Source organism: Megascapheus bottae, chromosome 6 (assembly GCF_031878675.1).
Source record: "Megascapheus bottae isolate mThoBot1 chromosome 6, mThoBot2.hap1, whole genome shotgun sequence".
Lineage (NCBI taxonomy): Eukaryota > Metazoa > Chordata > Mammalia > Rodentia > Geomyidae > Megascapheus > Megascapheus bottae.
In genome coordinates this window covers 69,046,194-69,056,701 of record NC_143514.1, presented here as the reverse complement: position 1 = coordinate 69,056,701, position 10,508 = coordinate 69,046,194, and the positions used below count along the sequence as shown (strand labels likewise).

General features: G+C 46.9%; 1 protein-coding gene across 3 annotated transcripts; it reads left to right on the top strand.

Moving 5' to 3' along the window:
• The first annotated feature begins 989 nt into the window (after positions 1 to 989).
• On the top strand, positions 990 to 10,183 carry Pdik1l (PDLIM1 interacting kinase 1 like). Of its 3 annotated transcripts, none has more exons than XM_090335511.1 (3): positions 990 to 1,144; positions 4,945 to 5,246; positions 9,268 to 10,183. In XM_090335511.1, the coding sequence occupies exons 2-3, from the start codon at positions 4,962 to 4,964 to the stop codon at positions 10,006 to 10,008; spliced, it is 1,026 nt and encodes a 341-aa protein (XP_090191637.1). In that variant the 5' UTR covers positions 990 to 1,144; positions 4,945 to 4,961; the 3' UTR covers positions 10,009 to 10,183. The 3 variants fall into 3 exon arrangements, with proteins under 3 accessions (XP_090191637.1, XP_090191634.1, XP_090191635.1); XM_090335508.1 differs by lacking the exon at positions 990 to 1,144 and adding an exon at positions 1,495 to 1,583; XM_090335509.1 differs by lacking the exon at positions 990 to 1,144 and adding an exon at positions 4,723 to 4,775.
• Positions 10,184 to 10,508: the final 325 nt, after the last annotated feature.

The window sequence follows — 10,508 nt, the reverse complement described above, 5'->3', positions numbered from 1 at the left end:
TTCTCAACACCTCAAATTGCTTAATCTTTAGGCCACAAGATTTTTATCCACTGGATTATGGAGCCAGCCTATCTTGGGGTGAGGGTATGGATTTTCTGTGTGTTTGTTTTTGCTCCTACATACTAGAGGCTGGCCTCAGCCTCCCAAGTGCTAGGATTTTCGGCGAGTACTTTCAAGTCTTTAGAGTTTTATTTTAGGAAAGGGAATGGTTGGATACTGAAGATTTACACTTTCTGGTCAAATAATGCAGAGGCCCGCTTTTTCCCCTATATAAACGGGGTTAGTAACAGTCTCCACTCATGGGATTCGGGCGAGGATTCAATGAGGTCACTTGTCTAAAGACCTAACCCAGGCCCACAATCGGAAGAAGGCCCATAAATGGAAGACAGAAAGTAAGATGACTGATCCTGGAGCGCAGTGTGACAGGTTCTTTGGACATCGTACCTCTTTCGTTACCCAACAGTAGGTGCAGAATAATCAGAGAAGGAATGAACGTTTCTGGCAGATGCCGACACATCTGTAGAGCTAACTGGTCTTGGCCTCTCTCAGACAGACTATCAACCCGGGGCTGGCTGTCAAGCGAGCAGTGTGCCCGAGCCTGACCGACAGCCGTGCCACAGACGAACGACTCCCGGGCCTGAGGCGCGGACGGACTGTCCCACCCGGATGACCATGGTCCTAGCTGGAAACTCCCACGGGGCTCCGTCGGTGGCCGCTTCCCGAACGCCTTCCCGCAGGCCCGCCCGGTGGGGGAGGCGCGGGCGCCGCCGTCCCGTCCACCGCGCCCTCCCTCCCGCGCGGGGCAGGACGCCCCGATCCCTGCGGTCAGGAACAATGGGGCTCCGGCTTCTTTAAGGGAGATACCACCGCGCCGGCTGGGCAGGGGACGGCGCCTTCTCTGACGATCGAACCCAGCGCCGCGCCGCCGCCTCGGCAACCGCGCCGCCCGCCAACCCCTCTCGGTGACTGGAACAAAAGGTGCAGCTTCCCGGCTGGCGGGGCGCCTGCCAAGCCTCCCGGGTTCGGGCCGCGCTCCCTCGCGAGCCCGCCGCCGAGCTCCGCCGCCCGCAGACACCTCCGCTCCGCGCGGAAGATGCACCGCGCGTCCCGCCCGAGCGACCTCCGCACGCCAGCCCGCCGCTCGGTAGGTCGGGAGAGGGCGGGCAGGGCTGGCGAGGCCGCAGCTGCGTGCGCACCAGGCCCGGGCCTCCCGCCGCGGAGCCACCCCCGGCCGGGCGCACCTGTTGCCGCCGGGGGGGTGGCCGAGCCCGGGCAGGACCGGTCACCCCTGCGGGGAGGGACTCCAGTGGTAAGCTCCGCGGCGCGCACACCTCCGGCGACTCGCGGACTCCCGGCAGAGCCAGGAAGCCGGAGCGCCGAGCCGGGCTGCGGGAGCGCGCGGTGGGCGGGGCTACGGAAGCCGTTGTGGGCGTGGCGGGCGTGAGGGGGTGTGTCCGCGCACCACAGGGGCGCGCGCCGGCCTCTGACTGGAGGCGGCGGCGGCGGCGGCCGAGGCGCGAGCTGCACGATAATGGCGGCCTGCAGAGCCCATGAGAGGGAGAAGCGGCGGCGGCTGCCCTGAGGTAAATTCTGGCTCTTCCGCGCGACACGGACGCCCTGCTGCAGAGCCGACCGGCCTGCACGTCCCTTCGTCCCCTCCAGGCCTGTCACAGGCCTGTCAACGGAATCGTTGTGGGGAAGGCCCGGAGCTCCTCGAGCCTCCGGGACCCGGCTGCGGCCTCCGCTCCCACTTGGGACGTTTCCCCAGGTCCGGTCGTCCGCCCTCGATCCGGAGGAGCTGAGGTCGCGGCGGGACCTCAGGAGGTTGCTTTCCCTCCCCCTCCGCCCCCGCCCAAGGTTCCTCTGGCCGCGGGCGGGAGAGCGCGGGTCGGCCGATCGCCGGGCAGGCGAGCACGGCCCGGGGCGCCGGGGCCGGCGGCACCCCTGTCCCCCGCACCGGCAGGGGTGCGGTCCGGCCAGCCGGGCACTGCGGGGCAGCAGCGCCCGGGGCGGTGCACCTGAATGCACACCTTGCCCCGCTCGTGCTGTCGTCAGGTTCCGATCCCCAGGACCTGAGAGCCAGCCACCTTCCTCCTTCCTTATTCCTCTAGGTGCCGCCGGTCACGGTACTTGAGAAGGGGCTGTAACCGAGAACAGAGCGCTTGGAAATAAACACACAGTGGCTGACGAGGCACGTCTAGCAGGATAGGCTGCCGCTCTGATTCTGTAGCAGGAAGTCAGACACTAGGCAGCACTGTAGGAATTTGAAGGGACAGGCCACCAATTAGAGAGGAAGTGGGACCTACCTACAGCAGTTTTTCGTCACTCTGCCCAGTGCACCTCGCAGTTCCCACCCTCTCAAGCTCTAGGGCTTAGTCCCTTTTTGGTTTCCCTGAGTGTACAGTCCCTCTAAATCCGGTACCATCTCCGGTCACTTTGTTTGCCCACGGCGACAGTGTACAAATAAGGATCTGAGAAGTGAGAAAGCACCCTTAAATTCTGCATTCAACACTCAGATGTTTCAGTGGAGGCCCTGTGCTTGTGTCTTTAAATCATGCCCAATGCCAAAGAACTTCCTCAGAATTCCCTTTGGTGTGTGGGATGGTTTTCTGAACAGAAATGACCTAGAACTAAGTAACTATTGTTAAACAACAACAAAAAAAGTATCTACAGTCTAAGTAACTTATTTTTAAAGGGACAGTTCTGCTAGGCACCTGTGGTTCACATTTATAATCCCAGCTCAGAAGGCTGAGATCCAGAGGATCATGGTTCAAAGTCAGACAGAGCAGAACAGTCAGCAATACTTCATCTCCCAACTAACCAGCAAAAAAGCAGGGCTGGAGGTGTGACTCAAGTGACAGTACACCACCCTCACAGGTCAAGTCTTAAGGCCCAGAGTTCAAATCCTCATACCCACAAAAAAGAGGGAGCAAGGAGGAGCAGTTCTCCACAAACTTTTTTGCAAGAAATAAAGGAGAAATATAAGAAACAAATTCTGAACATGAATTATTTGGCCATTCATGTTTGGGGGTGGGGAATGGGGAGGAGGGAATGGGAATAAGTCTTGCTATATAGCCCAGACTGGCCTCCTACTCCCTGTCCTCCTGCCTTCACTTCTTGAATGCATAGATTGATAACAGATGTGCATCACCTCATCACACTGACTCTGTGTGTGTGTGTGTGTGTGTGTGCGCGCGCGCATGTGTGCGTGCATGCGTGCGTGCGTGCATGCACCAGGCCTGAGGCTAAAACTCAGGGCCTGGGCATCATACCTGAGTGTTTGTGCTCAAGGATTATCACTCTACCACTTGAGCCACAGTTCTGCCTTTTTTGTTGATTAATTGGAAATAAGAGTTTCTTGGACCTGGGCCGGGAGTTTGGCCTAGTGGTTAAAGTGCTTGCCTAGCATGCATGAAGACCCGGGTTCAATTCCTCGGTACCACATACATAGAAAAAAAGCCGGAAGTGGTGCTGAGGCTCAAAAAAAAAAAGAGTTTCTTGGACCTTCCTGCCTGGGCTGGCTTTAAACTTTGATCCTCATATCTCAGCCTCCTGAGTAGCTAGGATTACAGTTTGTGGCTGGCCCCATTTGCTTACAAATAATACAACTAAATGCTTTTGATTCAATGAATGATAAGGTTTACTTTCAGTTCATAGCATAAACCATCTAGCTGTGAAGATTGTCTTGGTTTTAGAGATTTGTTTTGTTTGCTTCCTTCTATTTTATGATGTTTTGTGTATATGCCCAGCTTTAAGGAGAAGCTAGAATTTTATTTCTTCATTGTTAGTCTTTTTCAACGTTTTTCTTTTTTTTTTTTTTGCCAGTCCGGGGCTTGAGCTCAGGGCCTGAGCACTGTCCTTGGATTTTCTCAAGGCTAGAGCTCTACCACTTGAGCCTCAGCACAACTTCCTGCTTTTTTTTTCTATGTATATAGGACCGAGGAATCGAACCCGGGTCTTTGTGCATGCTAGGCAAGCACTTTAACCACTAGGCCAAATTCCCAGCCCCATTGTTAGTCTTTTTAAGATCAGTAAATATAATTGCTGAATTTAGGGCTATTTTTATTTATTTATTCATTTATTTATTTATTTATTTATGCCAGTCCTGGGCTTGAGCTCAGGACCTGAACTCTGTCTTTGGACTTTCTCAAGGCTAGAGCTCTACCACTTGAGCCTCAGCACCACTTCTAGCTTTTTTCTATGTATGTGATACTGAGGAATCGAACCTGGGCCTTCATGTATGCTAGGCAAGCACTCTACCACTAGGCCAAACTCCCGCCCCGCTTTATTTTTTTTTTTAACAGTAACGTTTTTTTCATTAGTTCATTTAAGAAACAGTTTAGTGGTTCAAGTCATGGCTATCTCAGCCAGATTGCCTGACTTCAAATCCCAAGTCCATTGACTACTAGCTATTTGACTTTGGGTTTTTTATTTACCCACTCTCTGCTTTCATTTCCTCATCTATTAAAATGACATACTATCTATCTCATAAGAGCCAGGGTACCTGTGGCTCATGCCTACAATCCTAGCTACTCAAGAGGCTGAGATATGAGGATCACAATTCAAACCCAGCCCAGACACAGAAGTCATTGAGGCTCTTATTTCCAATTAACCACCAGAAAAACCCAGAAGTGGTGCTGTGATAGCTTTGAGCTGAAGCACTCAGAGACAGTGCCCATCCCCGAAGTTCAAGCCCCACGGCCAAAACAACAACAACAAAAATATTGTGAGGATAGCGTTTAATGTGAAGTACTTGAAACTATTCTTTATACATGGTAAGTCTTGAATGTTACCTTTATTATTATTCAAATTAGATTTGTCCCAAGTTTATAACAGTATCCTTCACACACTGACATAAAACAGATAACTAAAATGTATATAAAGAGAAATACAAGCTAGTAATTACACCAAATTTTCAACACAGTACTTTGTTGATTTTTCCAGAAACGTCGATCTTGAAGATGGTGAGTAGCCAGCCAAAGTACGATCTAATACGGGAGGTAGGCCGAGGCAGTTACGGAGTTGTGTATGAAGCAGTCATCAGAAAGACCTCTGCCCGGGTGGCAGTAAAGAAAATCCGATGCCATGCCCCTGAAAATGTTGAACTGGCCCTCCGAGAGTTCTGGGCACTAAGTAGTATCAAAAGCCAACATCCAAACGTGATTCACTTGGAGGAGTGCATCCTGCAGAAAGACGGAATGGTGCAAAAGATGTCCCATGGCTCTAATTCTTCCCTTTATTTACAGGTAAGTGTCTCTGAGTAGAAAATAGAATACTAACAAATGCTAACATTTGTCTCCAAGAAGGGGAATTACCTGGCTAGAAAGTGGCAGATTAGGAGTAGAATTGCCTGACAGATGAAGCTTGTGCTTCACAGGAAAGTTCATGAGACTTTTACCTCCAGTTAATCACCCAAAAGCTGGGAGTGGAGCAGTGCCAGCCTTGAGCAAAAAAACTTAAGGATAATACCCAGGCCCTGAATTCAAGCCCTAGGACAGGAAGAAAGAAAGAAAGGGAAAGGGAGGGAAAAAGGAAAGAAGGAAGGAATTCCTAGAGCTCTGTACTCACTGAATAGAAGGATATTCAAGATGTTGCTAAAGATCAGAACTTGGTAAGGTCAGTTCTTAGAAAAGAAATAGACAGGGGCCGGGAGTTTGGCCTAGTGGTTAAAGTGCTTGCCTAGCATGCATGAAGACCCGGGTTCGATTCCTCGGTACCACATACGTAGAAAAAAGCCAGAAGTGGTGCTGAGGCTCAAGTGGTAGAGTGCTAGCCTTGAGAAAGTCCAAGGACAGTGCTCAGGCCCTGAGCTCAAGCCCAGGACTGGCAAAAAAAAAAAAAAAAGAAAAGAAAAGAAATAGACAGATGTGGTGGCTCACTCCTATAATCCTAGCTACTCAGGAAGCTGAGATCCGAGGATCAAGGATAGTGGTTCAAAGCCAGCTCAGGCACTAAAATCCATGAGACTCTTATCTCCAATTAACCGCTAGAAAATTGGAAGTGGCACCATGGCTCGAGGGGTAGGGTGGTAACCTTGAGCTGAAGAGCTCAGGGACAGTGCCCAGGCCCAGAGTTCAAGCCCCAAGACTTACAAAAAAGAAAGAAAAACAATAGCTTTGAGTATGTTTAAATTGAGAATATACCATTAGACTATTACTGTTTAAAAGCCTGATTTTTTGTTTTGTCAGTGATAGGACATGAACTCAGGGCCCAGTGCTACTAAGAAAGCACATTGCCAATTGAGGGCCCAGGAGTTTAGCGGCTCAAGTGGTAGATCACTAATCTTGAGAAAGCCCAAGGACAGTGCTCAATCCCTGAGTTCAAGCTCCAGAACTGGCAAAAAAAAAAAAAAAAAGCCACTGAGGTGGCTCACGCCCATAGTCCTAGCTACCCAGTCAGGAGGCTGAGATCTGAGGATCAGGGTTCAGAGTTAGTCTGGCCACAAAAGAACCTGACACTCTTATCTCCAACTAACCTCTAGAAAACAGAAGTGGGGCTTGACTAAAGGGTGGGGCCATAGCATTGAGCTGAAGAGCTCAGGGACAGCTCCTAAGCCAAGTTCAAGCCCCATGATCAAAAAAAAAAAAACCAAAACGAAACAACAACAAAATCTTCAGTTACTTTTCTGATAGGATATCACATTTATTTCCAGTTGGGCCTCAGCTTGTGGTCCTCCTATTTTTGTTTTCTGTGTAGATAGCATGTTTAGCTTTAAGTCCTGGACATGGGGTCTTGACAGCTTTTAGCCCTGGTAGCCTTGAACTGTGATTCTCTAAATCTCTACAGCCCACTGAGTAGCTAGGATTACAGGTATAAAATGAGCCTCCGCAACTGGCAAGGTCTTATAAGAATTTAAAATATAAAGTACTTTCAGATTTGATTCAATGATTTTTGTATTTATATTGCCTTTCTGTCTAGTAAATCTGTTTCATTTTTTAAAGCTTTGTAGACCTGTATTTGATTTATGGCAATTTTTTTAATATCAGAATGAATAGATAACCCAACTTTTCCCATATGTTGGAGTAATAATTTTTGGCTTCTATGGGTATTGTCAAAAATAAAAAATCCTAGCCAGGTATGGTTGCTCATGCCTGTAATCCTAGCTACTCAGGAGGCTAAGATCTGAAGATCGAGGTTCCCGGGGAACTAAAGTCCGTGAGATTCTTATCTCCGATTAGCTACCAGAAAACCAGAAGTGGCACTGTGACTCAAGGGGTAGGGCGGTAACCTTGAGCTGAAGAGCTCAGGGACAGTGCCCAGGCCCAGAGTTTAAGCCCCACAACCAAAAGAAAAAAAAAAATCCTAGCTACTCAATAGGCTGAGATCTGAGGATCATAGTTCAAAGCCAGCCTACGCAGGAACATCTATGAAGCTCTTATTGCCAATTTACCACCACCACCAAAAAAAAAAAAAAAAAAAAAAAAAAACTGGAAGTATAGCTGTCGCTCAAGTGGTAGAATATTAGCCTTGAACCCAAAAGTTCAGGGATGGTGCCCAGGCCCCAAGTTTAAGCTGCAGAACTAATACACACACACACACACACACACACACACACAAAGTTATCAGTTTGTTTTTCAACAGCTCTGATTTTCAGCAGCTCTGTTAATTTTGTGTTTTATTGTTTTTCAGTACTGAGTGATTTGAATTTGGCCTCATGCTTTCTAGGCAGGTGCACTACCACTGAACTGTTCTTTTTTTTCATTGGTTACTTCTGAAATAGGGTCGTGCTTCCTGCCTTGAGTACTTGTCAGGGCCAGGATCTGTCTGCATTAGGTTTCTGATTATAGCTAGGACAAGAGGCATGAACCACTGAACTCAGGTCTTATGTGAGGAGTCTTGCAGACTGCTCTTTCTGGGCTGATGTCAAACTGAAATTCTCAGATCTCAGTCTACTAGATAGTTAGGATTACAGGTAAGAGCCACCAGTGCCTAACACAGCAGTTAAAATGATGAGTTAAATGATGAATAGAGTTCGGCTTCGTTATAAGAAAATATAAGCCAGATTGATATGTTTAAAAATAAAACTTTTCAAATGCATTTTATTTTTTGGCGTACGGATTTGGTGTGTATTCACAAGAGACAAAGTAACATTGTGAAATGCTGAACTTTAAAATAAAATAAAAATGGGGGGATGGGAAAGAATAACTGGGAGAGAGCAAGAGAAGAGGTCTAAAAAGAAATGTAGGGGGAGGGAAATGGGTACCAAGACATGTGAAAGGGTATCAATGTATGTGAATTAATGCACCTTCTATCTGGCAAATATCATGTAACCCTTTTACTAATTACAATAAAAAAAATAATAAAATAAATAAATAAATAAATAAATAAATAAAAGAAATGTACTGGGGCCGGGAGTTTGGCCTAGTGGTTAAAGTGCTTGCCTAGCGGGCCGGGAGTTTGGCCTAGTGGTTAAAGTGTTTGCCTAGCATGCATGAAGACCCGGGTTCGATTCCTCGGTACCACATACATAGAAAAAAGCCGAAAGTGGTGCTGAGGCTCAAGTGGTAGAGCTCTAGCCTTGAGAAAGTCCAAGGACAGTTCTCAGGCCCTGAACTCAAGCCCAGGACTGGCAAAAAAAAAAAAAAAAAAAAAAAGAAATGTACTGTCTTTCTTGCCTACCATGTACAAAGACCTAGGTTCGATTCCTCAGTACCACATATATAGAAAAGCCGGAAGTCGTGCTGTAGCTCAAGTGGTAGAGTGCTAGCCTTCAGAAAAACCCAAGGACAGTGCTCAGGCCCTGAGTCAAGCCCCAGGTCTGGCAAAGAAAAGAAAAGCAAGAAAGCAAGAAAGAAAAAGAGAAAGAAAGAGGGCCGGGAGTTTGGCCTAGTGGTTAAAGTGCTTGCCTAGCATGCATGAAGACCCGGGTTCGATTCCTTGGTACACATACACAGAAAAAAGCAGAAAGTGACTCTGTGCCTCAAATGGTAAAACTCTAGCCTTGAGCAAAAGTGCTCAAGGACAGTACCCAGGTTCTGAGTTCATGCCCCAGAACTGTCCGCCCCAAAAAAAGAAAGGACAAAAAGATGCACACATGAAAGCATTGTCCAAATTAAATATTCATGGAATTTCTACTTAACATTAAAGACTTGATTCTGGGTTTTACTACAGTGTGGAGCATTTGCCTGGTATGTTCAAAGGCCCTGGGTTCAGTCCCTAGCACCACAAAAACAAAAATAAGAGGCTGGCATCCTTTGAATCTATTATTTTCTTTTAATAACTAAAATGTATAATTTGTACAGATTGTAATATTTTTTTTCCTCTTAGCTTGTAGAGACTTCATTAAAAGGAGAAATTGCCTTTGATCCCAGAAGCGCCTATTATTTGTGGTTTGTGATGGATTTTTGTGATGGAGGAGACATGAACGAATATCTGTTATCCAGGAAACCCAATCGTAAAACTAACACCAGCTTTATGCTTCAATTGAGCAGTGCTCTGGCTTTCTTGCATAAAAACCAAATCATCCACCGAGACTTGAAGCCTGATAACATCCTGATTTCCCAAAGCAGGTTGGATACCAGTGACTTGGAACCCACACTGAAAGTGGCTGATTTTGGCCTAAGTAAAGTTTGTTCAGCATCTGGACAGAACCCAGAAGAACCTGTCAGTGTGAACAAGTGTTTCCTTTCCACTGCCTGTGGGACAGATTTCTACATGGCTCCAGAAGTATGGGAAGGACATTATACAGCGAAAGCTGACATCTTTGCTCTGGGGATTATCATCTGGGCAATGCTGGAAAGGATCACATTCATAGACACGGAGACAAAGAAAGAACTCTTGGGGAGTTATGTAAAACAAGGAACTGAAATTGTGCCTGTTGGGGAGGCACTTCTGGAAAATCCCAAAATGGAACTTCTCATTCCTGTGAAGAAAAAAACTATGAATGGGCGAATGAAACAACTGATTAAGGAAATGCTGGCTGCAAACCCTCAGGATCGTCCCGATGCTTTTGAACTAGAACTCAGATTAGTACAGATTGCATTTAAAGATAGTAGCTGGGAAACGTGACGTCTTATTTGCAACTGTCAGGATGAAATGCTGCTTCTGATTCAAGTGATGCAACATTATATGGCAACAAGAACACAAAAAGCTAAACTTAGCCTTCTTAGGGTTGAGACTTTTTGTTAAGTAGTCTTTTGGGGTTTTCCCCCCCTCGTTTTCCTTAATCCAAGCAGGCCATTAGTATGTGTATTACCAATGTGGGTATCTTTTTTTTTTTTTTAATCATTAGAAATTTGGCAGAAAATTTCCCTTAAGAGCCACGAAGAGAAAAGTCCAGTTTTCTAGAACTATGTCTCTTTTAAGTATTTTAGACATTCCTTGTCAGTATTAGGCATTTCCATGGAAGAAGAGGTTTGCATGCTGGTAATGCAACCTTTGAAGCTTTGTAAAGGAAACATATATGTATATATTTATGTATATGTGGGTATGTGACTATGTGCATTTTGCATTCCATTTGAAGAAAATGCCACTTCTGTTTAAGTTATTTGATACAGGTTTGGGTTTTG